Source organism: Amaranthus tricolor, chromosome 2, assembly GCF_026212465.1.
Source record: "Amaranthus tricolor cultivar Red isolate AtriRed21 chromosome 2, ASM2621246v1, whole genome shotgun sequence".
NCBI lineage: Eukaryota > Viridiplantae > Streptophyta > Magnoliopsida > Caryophyllales > Amaranthaceae > Amaranthus > Amaranthus tricolor.
Window position 1 is genome coordinate 6,757,808 of NC_080048.1, and position 13,935 is coordinate 6,771,742.

Consider the following 13,935-nt stretch of genomic DNA (forward strand, 5'->3'; position numbering starts at 1 on the left):
TTAATCACAATCAAGGAATACATTGATAATGGTCACATATATATAATTCACCAATAAAAGGCTTTTGTGATTCATAAAACAAATTTATTTATTGAAGAAAACATACTACGTACATAAAACTACATTCACACGCATATATAACCTTACAATTTTTAGATTCTACGTCCTGGGAGGAAAAGACGGCGACAACTTATAGTAATGAAAATAAAAAATTACAAGAAATAAACACATAAAAGAACCCTAGAAAAACATTAAAATAACTACCTTATTGATGATCGATCATAGGAGTTATAGAAGTATTACATTCTTTGTTCCGTAAGAAAAGCTCCAAGCAGTGGTCTTGATCCAAATTCCTACTCCAGAAAGTTTTGTAGTACTCCAGATACGTAAAGTCCTTATAAACTGCCGGAGTTCCATCAGCAGTGAGAGGCGGCGGCGCGCTTATTAAGGCATTATCGGCTGGGCAAAGGAAAGAAGCTACTGATAATCTAGGCTTATCAGTATTGACGACTGCTCTATGCCATACACTCTTGTATATTCCGTTACTCAGTGCCTGAAAACCAGTTCTTAGTTAACTACCACTTAATAATTAACATGAGTTTCTTTAATTAAAAGTGTTAGTTGAACTTGTTGACTGGTTGACCAGTTGAAAATAGTAGTTCAAGTCGATTGTTATAAAAAAGTTTGGTAAACATTATTTTTAGGTTAAAATAACAAATTAAAAACCGAAAACCAATGAAAAACTTTAATAAGTAGTTTTTTTATTTTGATTTAAAAATTATTTATCAAACATTTTTAAAATCATTTAATCAATTAAAAAATCAAAAATCAAAAGTCAATAAAAATTCCATCAACAAATCAATTACCTAACACTTCATCAACGTAAATTGTGCACATGTAAAATTCCATTTGATTTTAATACTTAGTGATGTTTGATAGCTAAAGATCTTACAATCGTATTTGCAATAGTCATTATCGTAGCAAGCCTATATTATGATATCACCAAGTCTTAGACTATCTTATATACTCCCTCCGTTCCTTTTTGTTTTTCCACCTTACTAAAACGGGTAGTTCCATAAGTTTTTCCACTTTAGAATACTTTCCATTTTTGGAAAGTTTTTTCCCATTTGTACCCCTCAAATACCCTCTTTGACCCTAAATAAATCTGTTTTAACCCTTTGGATTCTTTTACTCCCCTTGGGAGCAGCGTGTGTCATTTAATTTACTGAATATTCTGTTTCCTCTCCCAAAAAAAGTCGTTGCTTTCTCTCTCTTCTTTGAGTTTCTTCCATGGCTTTCTTAGCTTTTATCCCCGGTTCATTCCTCATTTTTACTGCATTAAAATGTAGATCGGAATTTGGTCTTCATTTTGATGTTCGTTTTGTGAATTTTGGTTTGAGTTTGATTTTTTCAAGCCCTCTGTTTTGCTTTCTTCTTCGACTTCCATTGTTACTGTTTGAAGCTTTTGTTTGTCCATGAAAACCGTCGAATCTAAGAGTGATTCGACCATACCATCATACCTTTATGACGGTTTGTGTGACCGTGGAGAATTTTGTTCTTGTTCCATTAATGGGAGGTCACACTCTTATTCAAATGAAATTCTTAAATGGACTAAAAAAGATCTTGAGGCATATCAAAAGGCCATGGAGGATGATGCTATATCTAGGTTTCGTGATTCTACCCTTCTCCTAATGTTGAAGAAGAATTACCACAAAGTGTTCTTGAGTATTATTTGGAGTCTCCATCTCATGTTAATCCTTCAACTCCATCTAAGATTCATGAAGACCAAGTTAATTTGGTTGTCCCTGACACTCCTGAGGAAGTTATTGCTTCAAGGGGTAAAAACAAACCTAAAAAACGCACGTGAATTATGTAAGGTTTTCTTGAATTTACTTTTAATTGTACACTCATGATAAGTGCTGGTGATGTTTGCTGTTGGATTTTTTTGATTTTGTGATGTTTGATGTTGGATTTGTTCTGAACCTTTTTGATTTCGTCTTATTTTTTTTTTGGAAGTCTGTTTTCTTGAAATTTTTTTAAACCCCAGTGATGTGTTTATGCAATTTGTAACACCCCGATATTTTCCCGATATATTAAATGATTTGCTAGTAATATTATTATTTTTATTATTATTATTCTTTTTAGAAAAATATATTTCTTTATATTATTTATTTTGTTAGTAGATTAAATCATGAGACTTCAACTTTTAAGGCAATTAAAACCATTTTAAGTCCAAACCTTTTTCCTAATCTATCTTTAATTTAAAAAAAAAAAATTAAAGTGGGAAGGTGATTGGATTTGGCCGGCCATATGGAGAATTAAGAAGGATTAGTAACTTCTTAGGAAGATTGAAAGATCAAGAAATTATTGCCTTCCATAAGTATTGCCTTAATTTTCCTTAATTGCCTTATTTACCTAATCTCTTAATTTTCATTACATCTTTTCATTCCAAGCCATTGCAAGTAAGAAAAACACTCCCTAAACCCTCAAATTCCCACGCCTAATCCTCCTTTTGGTTCATCAATTTTGGTGTTTTGTTCTTGAGCAATTGTGAGTAATTCTTAATCTAGTTTTTATTTTTAAGTTTTAATTTAAATTTCTATGATTTTTATGTGTGTTATTTTATAGTTTATGATTTGTTCATGATTTAAAATTCATGTGTGGAAGTATGATGTTTTTCTATCTAAATTAATGTATGGTTTTTAGGGTTTTGGATATGTTTACATGTGTGTGAAGAATTGTTTGATGAATGATTGAAAAAAAAATATATATATATATATATATATATATATATATATATATATATATATATATATATATATATATATATATATATATATATATATATATATATATATATATATACATAAAAAAAAAAATGGTTGCTCATATAAAAAATGTATGTGGTGATGGAAATTTATTTTTATTTTTTTTATTGATTAAAAGAAGAAATTTATAATGTTGGTAGAGAAATATACATGTATATATGTGATGTGTTTGTGTGTGTACATTTGTGCAAAAAGAATTATTTTTGAGGAAAAAAATATATAATTAATTAAAATTTATTTTTGTATGTGATCATGAAAATTATGTAAATTTTATTGTTTAGATTTAATAGGAAATAAAGCATTGAAATTTATATTTTTGTGATAAAAAAATGAAATCCCGTAGGTTTTGAAAATGGTGAAAAAAATGTGTTTTTGGAGCATTTTTGGCTTTGAAATTAAGTTAAAAATACTTATAATATGTTATAAATTATGAAAATTGGTACCCGGGGGTTTTGACGCCTTCCGGACGCAACGGTGAAGTCGGATTTTTAATTTGACAGTTTTAAGTTGAGTTTCTGGACAGATTGTATAGGCTGTCCTGTTTTGTGTATTTACCATGTTATAGTATGTGATGGATGTTCATGTTGTGTGTAGTATTCTAGGTATGGATGTGATTGTATATGTGTGTTATAGATGATTTGAGGAAAATGTGTATGTATGCTTATTTCCCGAATACGATTGAACCTTGTAGGAAGTCGATTCGTGACTGGGAATTGATTAAGACGCTTGCGAGTTGGTTATTTTGCTTAAGGTATGTACACGCAGTGTGGTTCGCATTAGTCCGATGTATCATATAATAATGGTATACAAAAGTAAAGCATGGATATATAGTACGGATAATGTTATCTTTCGAATCAATAATTTTTTTATACATTGTTTGATAAGCAGAGGTAGTATGACCTCACTAACTTTAAAGTGGACGTAGTATGACGTCAATTGGTGGAAATGAATTACTCGCGGTTTATGAGGGCATTATGAGCCACCGCGGGGGTATGCATACTTAACCATAGGCACCGAAGTAAGGCGAGTGTTTATGGTAGAGACTTGCTTAGGGGTTAGCTCCCCCTAATGTATTGTCTCACTTATGGAGTTTGGAGTGTACTGGCAGTATGGCCGGATAGTACAGCAGTATGGCTGACTAACCTTTACATGAAAATAGTTATTCTTAATAAGCATGATCGAAGCGTAAGGTTCTGTGAATTGTCAGTTAATTAATTAAATCTTTCTCTTGTGTTATTATTTATTTGGTATGCGACGTTTGCTGACGTGTACTTTTGGTCTTAACGACCCTGCGATGATGTTGTTACCTATCTGGGCAATGACTAGCAGTAAGTTAAGTTGCAGGTCTGGGGAGTGAGGATTGTCCCTTGAAGAAATAAATTATTAGGGTAGAGAAGTCTTAATAAGAATTTCAAAATTTAGTTTAAAGAACATTTGGTTTTTATGAGGCGACTTTCGTTCTCAAGTTGTAATAAGTAGATTTAACTTTTCGTTCTTATCCGCTGCTAAGAATTTCTTATTATCTAGTAGTTCTTAATAACGCTAATAGAACTCGATCCGCACGTTTTCCTTAACTTCAAAACCGTTTTAAACTGTTTTCTAACATTCCGGTTTGACTCGGATTATAGTTGTCTCGTTTTTAAAAGGTCATTTTCTCTTTTCGTACGACCCGAGTTATTCCGAGATGTTACAACTGGTATCAGAGCGGGAGTTTTATTTAGTGTTATTTATCTGTACTGATAGACTAACGTAGAAAAAAAAAAAAATTTGACGAGAGTAAAAAGGGGTAGACATTAAGGGGATATGATGTGTTGTGCTTGGTGTCTTTAAGTATGATGTCATGGATAACTTTGATGTGTGCATGATAGGATTTTTGTGTTTATATCTCTGATGCTCTGAATTATCTATCTTTGTCTTATCTCAGAAATTAATTGTCTTGTTTTCTTTCTTTGTGAGTCAGGAAGTTCGATTATTACTTTCTTTCATGGATAAAGGAAAAAGACCGGCCGAAGAGGGAATTAATACCCGAGAGGAACCCTGGAGAGCTTTAGTTAATGCCCCAGCTTGGGCAAAAATAGATGCTCTGGGAATTTGGGATAGAAAAGAGGGGGAAAGTGATTTGGATTACACCCGACGAATGGAAATGATCTACAAAAAGTCCAAACTAGTGTATGAAAGAATAATGGAGGAGGAGATGATTGCACTGAAAGAGAGGAGTGACCAGTTTCACCTAGAGATTGACAGAAGGGTAAGAGCAGTGCAAACTGAGGGTCGGGACGGAGTTGACGTTCCAGAACCTAGTGGGGCAAGGAGAGATAATAATGAGGAGGATGTTCCCGTAGTAAACCCAAACTCAGTGCCATTTATAATCTTCGATGAGCTGGATTTCGAGAGGGATCCCGAGGAGGATCCAGAAGAGGACCCGGAGGAGGACCCCGATGAGGACCCAGAAGAGGAACTTGAGGAGGATTTCGAAAGAAATTCTGATGAGGAGCAGGGAGAATTCATGGAGGAGGATTCTTTAGGAGTAGTAGAAGAGCATGATGAGGATAACTTAGGGGATGGATATAATGCTGATGAGGAGGGGGAACTAGCTGATAGAGATGGAATGTTGAGTGATAATGATAGCGGGGTAATTATTCTAGGGGGTTGGCCGGTGAGGCGAGAGGATCTCATGAGTGAGGAAGAGAGTGAAATCATGATGTGGGAGGAGGAACCACCTGAGCCAATAATTGTAGAGCTTTCTGATTCCGTAGCGCGACTTACTATGAGTGATTCCTTATCTGTAGGAACCCCTTCTGATTCCGATAGCGCGTCTAGCGATGACTCTGATGATGCTGATTTTGACCCTGATCAATACATGGAGGATCGGGACCGTATGGATGCGTCGCCTTTATTTGCCTGATTGTTTTTATTTTATTTGATTATGCATGTGTACGAGTTCGTATGTCTAGTCCCTTAGTAGAATAATTGTGAACAATTTTGTTGGTTAAATGATTTGGTTGTTTATCTCGGACTTTTGTAGTATTTGAACAATGATTATGTGGGAATCTAGACCCAATTATTTCTTTTAGATTGGAATTATATGGTATTATTGTTTTGAATTTGAATTTTGTTTTTTAAAGTCTAAACATTAGTAAGTAGAATCGATTCAGTATTGTATTTATGGAAAAAAAAAATAGATTTGATTATAGACTCATTGTTCAACCCTTTTTCCTTTGGGGCTACTACCTTGTTTATTTTAGAACTATAACAGAATGAGTTTTTCTCCTTAACCACGAACGCTGTAGTAATGTATTTACATACCTTGTTTAACCTAATGCAGTATACCTGCCATCATGCCACCCTTTTTGAAAAGGTCCGTGCCAAGAGGAAACTCTGATCGCGTGCTTCGAAACCTAGTTAAGGCCCTAGCTGGTGCAAGGAATTCGAGACCGAAATCCTTGGAGGAAAAGGCTTCGTCAATTAGTAAGAGAATAGCCCAGAGTAAACCCTCGACTTATAGTGGAAAAGGTGAACCTTCTATGTTGGAAAACTGGCTGAGAGAATTTGACAAGCTTTTTAGTGTGGTGAGATGTCCTGCTGAGCTCATGGTTGACCAAGCCGCGTTTTTCCTAGTGGAAGTCGCTGACTATTGGTGGACACATAGTAAGATGAGGTTGATAACCGAAAACGACGGTGAATTAAGCTGGGAAGGTTTTAAGGGGGCGTTAAGGGACCAATTTTATCCGCCTCATGTTAGGAAGGACAAATCAAATGAGTTTGCTAGGTTCGAAATGGGAAACCTAACGGTAGATGAATATTATCAGAAATTTATGGAATACTTGAAGTTTTGCCCTGATGATGTCCCAACTGAGGGAAAGAAAATACAGCGTTTTGAGTTAGGTCTATCATATGAGATCCAAAAACACATTGAGACTGATAGATATGATACGTTAGACCAGCTATACAAGAGAGCTGCGCAGATTGGAAATGTTATCAGGAAGGAAAAAGAGAAGTTGGGCCATAGCGGAGAGAAGAGAAAAGAACCCGTGTTTCAGAATGATACGAATGCGAGTAATCAAGTCCAAAATCAATTTAAGAAGCACAAACCGTTTGGAGGCTTTCAGGAGAAAGGTTTCCATTCTGGTCAAAACAGCAAGAATGGGGGAAATTCGAGACTAGAGGCTAGAATGCAGAAGCCTTTGTATGATCGTAATGGGAAGGAAAGAATCTTCAACTGTAGGAGATGTCAAAAGAATCACCCAGGAAGGGACTGCCGGGGTGCGTTAGTGGACTGTTCTTACTGTGGTAAGCCGGGCCATAGAATGTACGAGTGTTATACTCGCATAGGACAACAAGAGTTGCAAGGGGGAAATCATAGAGGTTTCCAACAACAAAGAATCACTAACGGACGGAGTAGTAATGAAGCTGGTAGAGGGAATCATAATGGTGGAAGTTTTGGCCGAAACTTAGGAAGTGCCTCAAACCCAAGGTTTTCGGGAAATAACTCCGGTGTTCAGCAACGACCGGGAAATGCTAGAAACGAGAATTTCTTTTTAAGCCAACGTGGTAATCAAGGAGGTGTTGCTACTTCTACCCAGAACGACGGCAGGCTTTCGGCAGTTAACTCGAGGGAGGCAGCGCAGGCGTCGGATGTGGTCATAGGTACGTTCTGTATTAATACAAAATCCGTTAAAGTACTTTTTGATTCTGGTGCATCGTACTCGTTTGTTTCAAAGTATAGAGTTAAGGATTTAGAATTGGAGAACCCCGAGGAAACATCTTTTTCAGTCTCTACTCCTTCTGGGGAGACTTTTCAATGTAATACGTTGTTTCGTGAAGTGCCGGTTAAGATAGGGAAAGTGAAATTTCCAAGTAATTTATTTTCTCTAGAAATGGATAATTTAAATGTAATACTTGGGATGGATTGGCTAAGTAGATACAAAGCGACAATAGATTGTGAAGAACAGTCAGTGACCTTAAGTGGACCTAGGGGGGAGAAGGTTAAATATAGGAGTCTTCCTAAAGGACCGAGGATAAAAATCGTATCATCAATGAAGGTCAGGAAGTTAATCAAGCAAGGGCAACCGTGGTTTCTGTGTAGTATCAGTAAAGTAGGGGAGCGGGAGTTGCAGCTTGAGAACATTCCAGTGGTATGTGATTTTAGGGATGTTTTTCCAGAAGAACTTCCTGGTATGCCGCCAAGAAGGGACGTGGACTTCTCGATTGATTTAATCCCTGGGACAGGGCCAATTTCAAAAGCTCCTTACCGAATGGCCCCAAAGGAGATGGAAGAATTGAAAGTTCAATTGGAGGAGTTGTTAGAGAAGGGTTATATAAGACCTAGTGTGTCGCCTTGGGGAGCCCCAGTGTTGTTTGTAAGGAAAAAGGACGGAACGATGCGTCTCTGTATTGATTACAGAGAACTTAATAAGGTCACTGTTAAGAATAAGTACCCGTTACCACGGATCGATGATCTTTTTGATCAGTTGCAAGGGGCAGAAGTCTTTTCCAAGATTGATCTGCGGTCAGGGTATCATCAGTTACGTATCAAGGAGGAGGATATTAGTAAATCAGCTTTTAGAACCAGATACGGACATTTCGAATTTACCGTGATGCCTTTTGGGTTGACCAACGCACCCGCAGCATTTATGGGGTTGATGAATCGGGTTTTTAACGCGTACCTCGATAAGTGTGTGGTGGTGTTCATTGATGATATTTTGGTATATTCCAAGAACCAAGAAGAACATCGAGAGCATTTAAGGATAGTCTTGCAGATTTTGCGAGAGAATCAATTGTATGCTAAGTTTTCGAAGTGTGAATTTTGGTTAGAGCAAGTGGCTTTTCTGGGTCACATTGTTTCTAAGGAAGGAATTTCCGTTGATCCAGCAAAAGTAGCAGCTGTTCGAGATTGGTCTACACCTCGGAATGTTACAGATATCCGGAGTTTCTTGGGATTAGCAGGATACTATCGTCGTTTTGTGAAGGACTTTTCTCGCATCGCTCGTCCACTGACAGCATTGATGAAGAAGGAAAAGAAGTTCGAATGGACTGAGGAGTGTGAGAAGGCATTTCAGTTATTGAAGGAAAAGTTAACTACGGCCCCTGTGTTGACCTTACCTGATCCATCCTTGGAATACTCTGTCTACAGTGACGCTTCCAAACATGGATTAGGTTGTGTTTTAATGCAAGATAGAAAGGTGGTGGCGTATGCTTCACGTCAACTAAGGACTCATGAGGTGAATTATCCAACACATGACTTGGAGTTAGCGGCTGTGGTTTTCGCATTGAAAATCTGGCGACATTATCTTTATGGTGTTAAATGCAAGGTCTTTACGGATCATAAAAGCTTGCAATTTTTGTTCACTCAATCCGAGTTGAATTTGCGCCAACGACGTTGGTTAGAACTTATCAGTGATTATGATTTGGAGATTTCCTATCACGAAGGCCGTGCGAATGTAGTCGCTGATGCTTTGAGTAGAAAATCGAGGCATTCAGTCTCAGCGTTAATAACCTCTGAGGAGTTGTGTAAGGAGTTTGGGGAAATAAACTTGGAGATAATCCAAGAAGGGGAATTGGAAGCCAAGTTGAGTGCCTTGTCTATTCAACCTACCTTTTTCGAAGAGATTATGGCTAAGCAACTGGAAGACCCAAAGTTCATAAAACTTCGGGAGCAGATCAGTGAAGGGAAAGCTGAAGGTTTTACAATTCATGAGGACGGTAGTCTTCGTTTTAAAGGACGGTGGTGTGTGCCGGATGGGTGTGACTCCTTGAAGGAAAAATTATTGAACGAAGCTCATTATTCTAGATACTCGGTTCATCCTGGTGGGGATAAGATGTATCAAGATTTAAAATGCATGTTTTGGTGGTCTGGTATGAAAAAGAATATTGCTGATTTTGTTTCCAAGTGTTTAACGTGTCAAAAGGTTAAGAGTGAACATCGAAGACCAGCTGGGTTACTGCAACCTCTAGAAGTCCCGGTCTGGAAGTGGGATGACATATCTATGGATTTCGTGTTAGGGTTGCCACAAACTAAGGCTGGTAATGATACTCTTTGGGTGATTGTGGATAGGCTTACTAAGTCTGCAAGGTTTATTCCGATGAACTGTAAGTGGGATATGGAACAACTTGCTCGTGCCTATATTAGATACATTGTTCGATATCACGGAATACCTCGTACTATTGTCTCCGATCGTGATACTCGATACTTGTCACATTTTTGGAAGTCATTACAACAGGCTTTGGGAACCACTCTTCTTCATAGTACGTCTTTTCATCCTATGACGGATGGTCAGACTGAACGTGTCAATCAGATACTAGAAGACATGTTGAGAGCAATAGCCATGGAATGGCAAGGTTCATGGGATGAACATTTGGATTTAGTGGAATTCTCTTATAATAACAGTTATCAGGCAACAATTCAAATGGCTCCGTTTGAAGCACTTTATGGTCGTAAGTGCCGTAGTCCTGTATGTTGGGATGATTTTACTGAATCTGTCACCTTAGGACCTGATATGCTTGTGCAAATGACTGAGAAAGTAAAGTTAATTCGCGATAAAATGAAGGCAGCCCAGGATAGACAAAAATCGTACGCCGATCTCCGACGTCGGCCTGATGAGTACGAAGTGGGCGACAAAGTCCTACTCCGTGTGTCTCCGATGAGAGGTGTGGTTCGTTTTGGTGCTCGTGGGAAGTTAAGCCCGCGTTTCATTGGCCCCTATGATATTGTGGAGCGGATTGGGAAGTTAGCTTACCGGTTAGCGTTACCTAATGCGCTGGGTAAAGTTCATGACGTTTTTCATATCTCCCAGTTAAAACGTTATGTTGCGGCTTCTTCGCATGTCTTAGACCCGGAACCGTTAGAACTTGATGAAAGCCTCACCTATGAAGAGCAACCTGTTCAGATTTTAGATAGAAAGGTTCGCAGTACTCGGCGAAAAGATGTTGCAATGGTTAAGGTTCTATGGTCAAATCATCGGTCACAAGAGGCAACTTGGGAAACAGAAGCTTCAATGCGAGAGAAGTATCCGCATCTTTTTCCTCGGGTTAGTAAGTTACGGGGACGTAACTTTTTAAGGGGGGTAGGAAGCGGTAGAATTTTGTGCGCTTTGAGGTTTATTTTGATCTATTTCTTTTGTTGTGTGCTTGTTTTGTCGTTTTTTATGTGTATGATTGTTGTGTGTTTTGTGTTTGATTGTTGTGTGTTTATGTTTATACGTTGAGGTTTTGGGGTCAAAACGTTTTTAAGGGGGGTAGTCTGTAACACCCCGATATTTTCCCGATATATTAAATGATTTGCTAGTAATATTATTATTTTTATTATTATTATTCTTTTTAGAAAAATATATTTCTTTATATTATTTATTTTGTTAGTAGATTAAATCATGAGACTTCAACTTTTAAGGCAATTAAAACCATTTTAAGTCCAAACCTTTTTCCTAATCTATCTTTAATTTAAAAAAAAAAAAATTAAAGTGGGAAGGTGATTGGATTTGGCCGGCCATATGGAGAATTAAGAAGGATTAGTAACTTCTTAGGAAGATTGAAAGATCAAGGAATTATTGCCTTCCATAAGTATTGCCTTAATTTTCCTTAATTGCCTTATTTACCTAATCTCTTAATTTTCATTACATCTTTTCATTCCAAGCCATTGCAAGTAAGAAAAACACTCCCTAAACCCTCAAATTCCCACGCCTAATCCTCCTTTTGGTTCATCAATTTTGGTGTTTTGTTCTTGAGCAATTGTGAGTAATTCTTAATCTAGTTTTTATTTTTAAGTTTTAATTTAAATTTCTATGATTTTTATGTGTGTTATTTTATAGTTTATGATTTGTTCATGATTTAAAATTCATGTGTGGAAGTATGATGTTTTTCTATCTAAATTAATGTATGGTTTTTAGGGTTTTGGATATGTTTACAAGTGTGTGAAGAATTGTTTGATGAATGATTGAAAAATATATATATATATATATATATATATATATATATATATATATATATATATATATATATATATATATATATATATATATATATATATATATATATATATATATATATATATATATATATATACATAAAAAAAAAATGGTTGCTCATATAAAAAATGTATGTAGTGATGGAAATTTATTTTTATTTTTTTTATTGATTAAAAGCAGAAATTTATAATGTTGGTAGAGAAATATACATGTATATATGTGATGTGTTTGTGTGTGTACATTTGTGCAAAAAGAATTATTTTTGAGGAAAAAAATATATAATTAATTAAAATTTATTTTTGTATGTGATCATGAAAATTATATAAATTTTATTGTTTAGATTTAATAGGAAATAAAGGATTGAAATTTATATTTTTGTGATAAAAAAATGAAATCCCGTAGGTTTTGAAAATGGTGAAAAAAATGTGTTTTTGGAGCATTTTTGGCTTTGAAATTAAGTTAAAAATACTTATAATATGTTATAAATTATGAAAATTGGTACCCGGGGGTTTTGACGCCTTCCGGACGCAACGGTGAAATCGGATTTTTAATTTGACAGTTTTAAGTTGAGTTTCTGGACAGATTGTATAGGCTGTCCTGTTTTGTGTATTTACCATGTTATAGTATGTGATGGATGTTCATGTTGTGTGTAGTATTCTAGGTATGGATGTGATTGTATATGTGTATTATAGATGATTTGAGGAAAATGTGTATGTGTGCTTATTTCCCGAATACGATTGAACCTTGTAGGAAGTCGATTCGTGACTGGGAATTGATTAAGACGCTTGCGAGTTGGTTATTTTGCTTAAGGTATGTACACGCAGTGTGGTTCGCATTAGTCCGATGTATCATATAATAATGGTATACAAAAGTAAAGCATGGATATATAGTATGGATAATGTTATCTTTCGAATCAATAATTTTTTTATACATTGTTTGATAAGCAGAGGTAGTATGACCTCACTAACTTTAAAGTGGACGTAGTATGACGTCAATTGGTGGAAATGAATTACTCGCGGTTTATGAGGGCATTATGAGCCACCGCGGGGGTATGCATACTTAACCATAGGCACCGAAGTAAGGCGAGTGTCTATGGTAGAGACTTGCTTAGGGGTTAGCTCCCCCTAATGTATTGTCTCACTTATGGAGTTTGGAGTGTACCGGCAGTATGGTCGGATAGTACAGCAGTATGGCTGACTAACCTTTACATGAAAATAGTTATTCTTAATAAGCATGATCGAAGCGTAAGGTTCTGTGAATTGTCAGTTAATTAATTAAATCTTTCTCTTGTGTTATTATTTATTTGGTATGCGACGTTTGCTGACGTGTACTTTTGGTCTTAACGACCCTGCGATGATGTTGTTACCTATCTGGGCAATGACTAGCAGTAAGTTAAGTTGCAGGTCTGGGGAGTGAGGATTGTCCCTTGAAGAAATAAATTATTAGGGTAGAGAAGTCTTAATAAGAATTTCAAAATTTAGTTTAAAGAACATTTGGTTTTTATGAGGCGACTTTCGTTCTCAAGTTGTAATAAGTAGATTTAACTTTTCGTTCTTATCCGCTGCTAAGAATTTCTTATTATCTAGTAGTTCTTAATAACGCTAATAGAACTCGATCCGCACGTTTTCCTTAACTTCAAAACCGTTTTAAACTGTTTTCTAACATTCCGGTTTGACTCGGATTATAGTTGTCTCGTTTTTAAAAGGTCATTTTCTCTTTTCGTACGACCCGAGTTATTCCGAGATGTTACACAATTACTTGACTTAAAATCTGAAAAATTAACTATAATTACTTGGTTGAGTAGCAATTGTGTACAATCGACACATCATATTATTTAATTATATCTACAATTATTTGCTCTCTCATTATTCCAATACAATCATTACTTCCCACTATTATATAATTAAAATAATACCCACTACCACCAAAGATTCTCTTTTTCTTAATCTTTGTGAAATACCCAAATAGGAAGATCAAATAGAAACGGAGGGAGTACCCTTTTTCCTCAAGAAATTGCAACACTTTCTGATGACAGAATATTCTTCTGAAATTTGCACAAGTTTGTGTGAATAAGGAGAGGTACGTGCCTTTAAATTTTTGCTTGCATTACAGAACGCCATTAAGGCATATATATTCAAAGTACACAG

At 36.0% G+C, this 13,935-nt stretch overlaps 1 protein-coding gene across 2 annotated transcripts in view; it reads right to left on the minus strand.

Moving 5' to 3' along the window:
• Positions 1-13,935, minus strand: part of LOC130806307 (protein DOWNY MILDEW RESISTANCE 6) — a 35,714-nt gene continuing 21,779 nt past the window's right edge. Inside the window, exon 4 of one of the 2 annotated variants that reach the window (XM_057671325.1) lies at positions 1-553. In XM_057671325.1, the coding sequence (XP_057527308.1) occupies positions 266-553 (288 nt within the window). In that variant the 3' untranslated portion in view covers positions 1-265. Of the gene's footprint in view, positions 554-11,987 lie in introns of those variants that run through there. The other variant, XM_057671326.1, reaches the window with a different exon arrangement.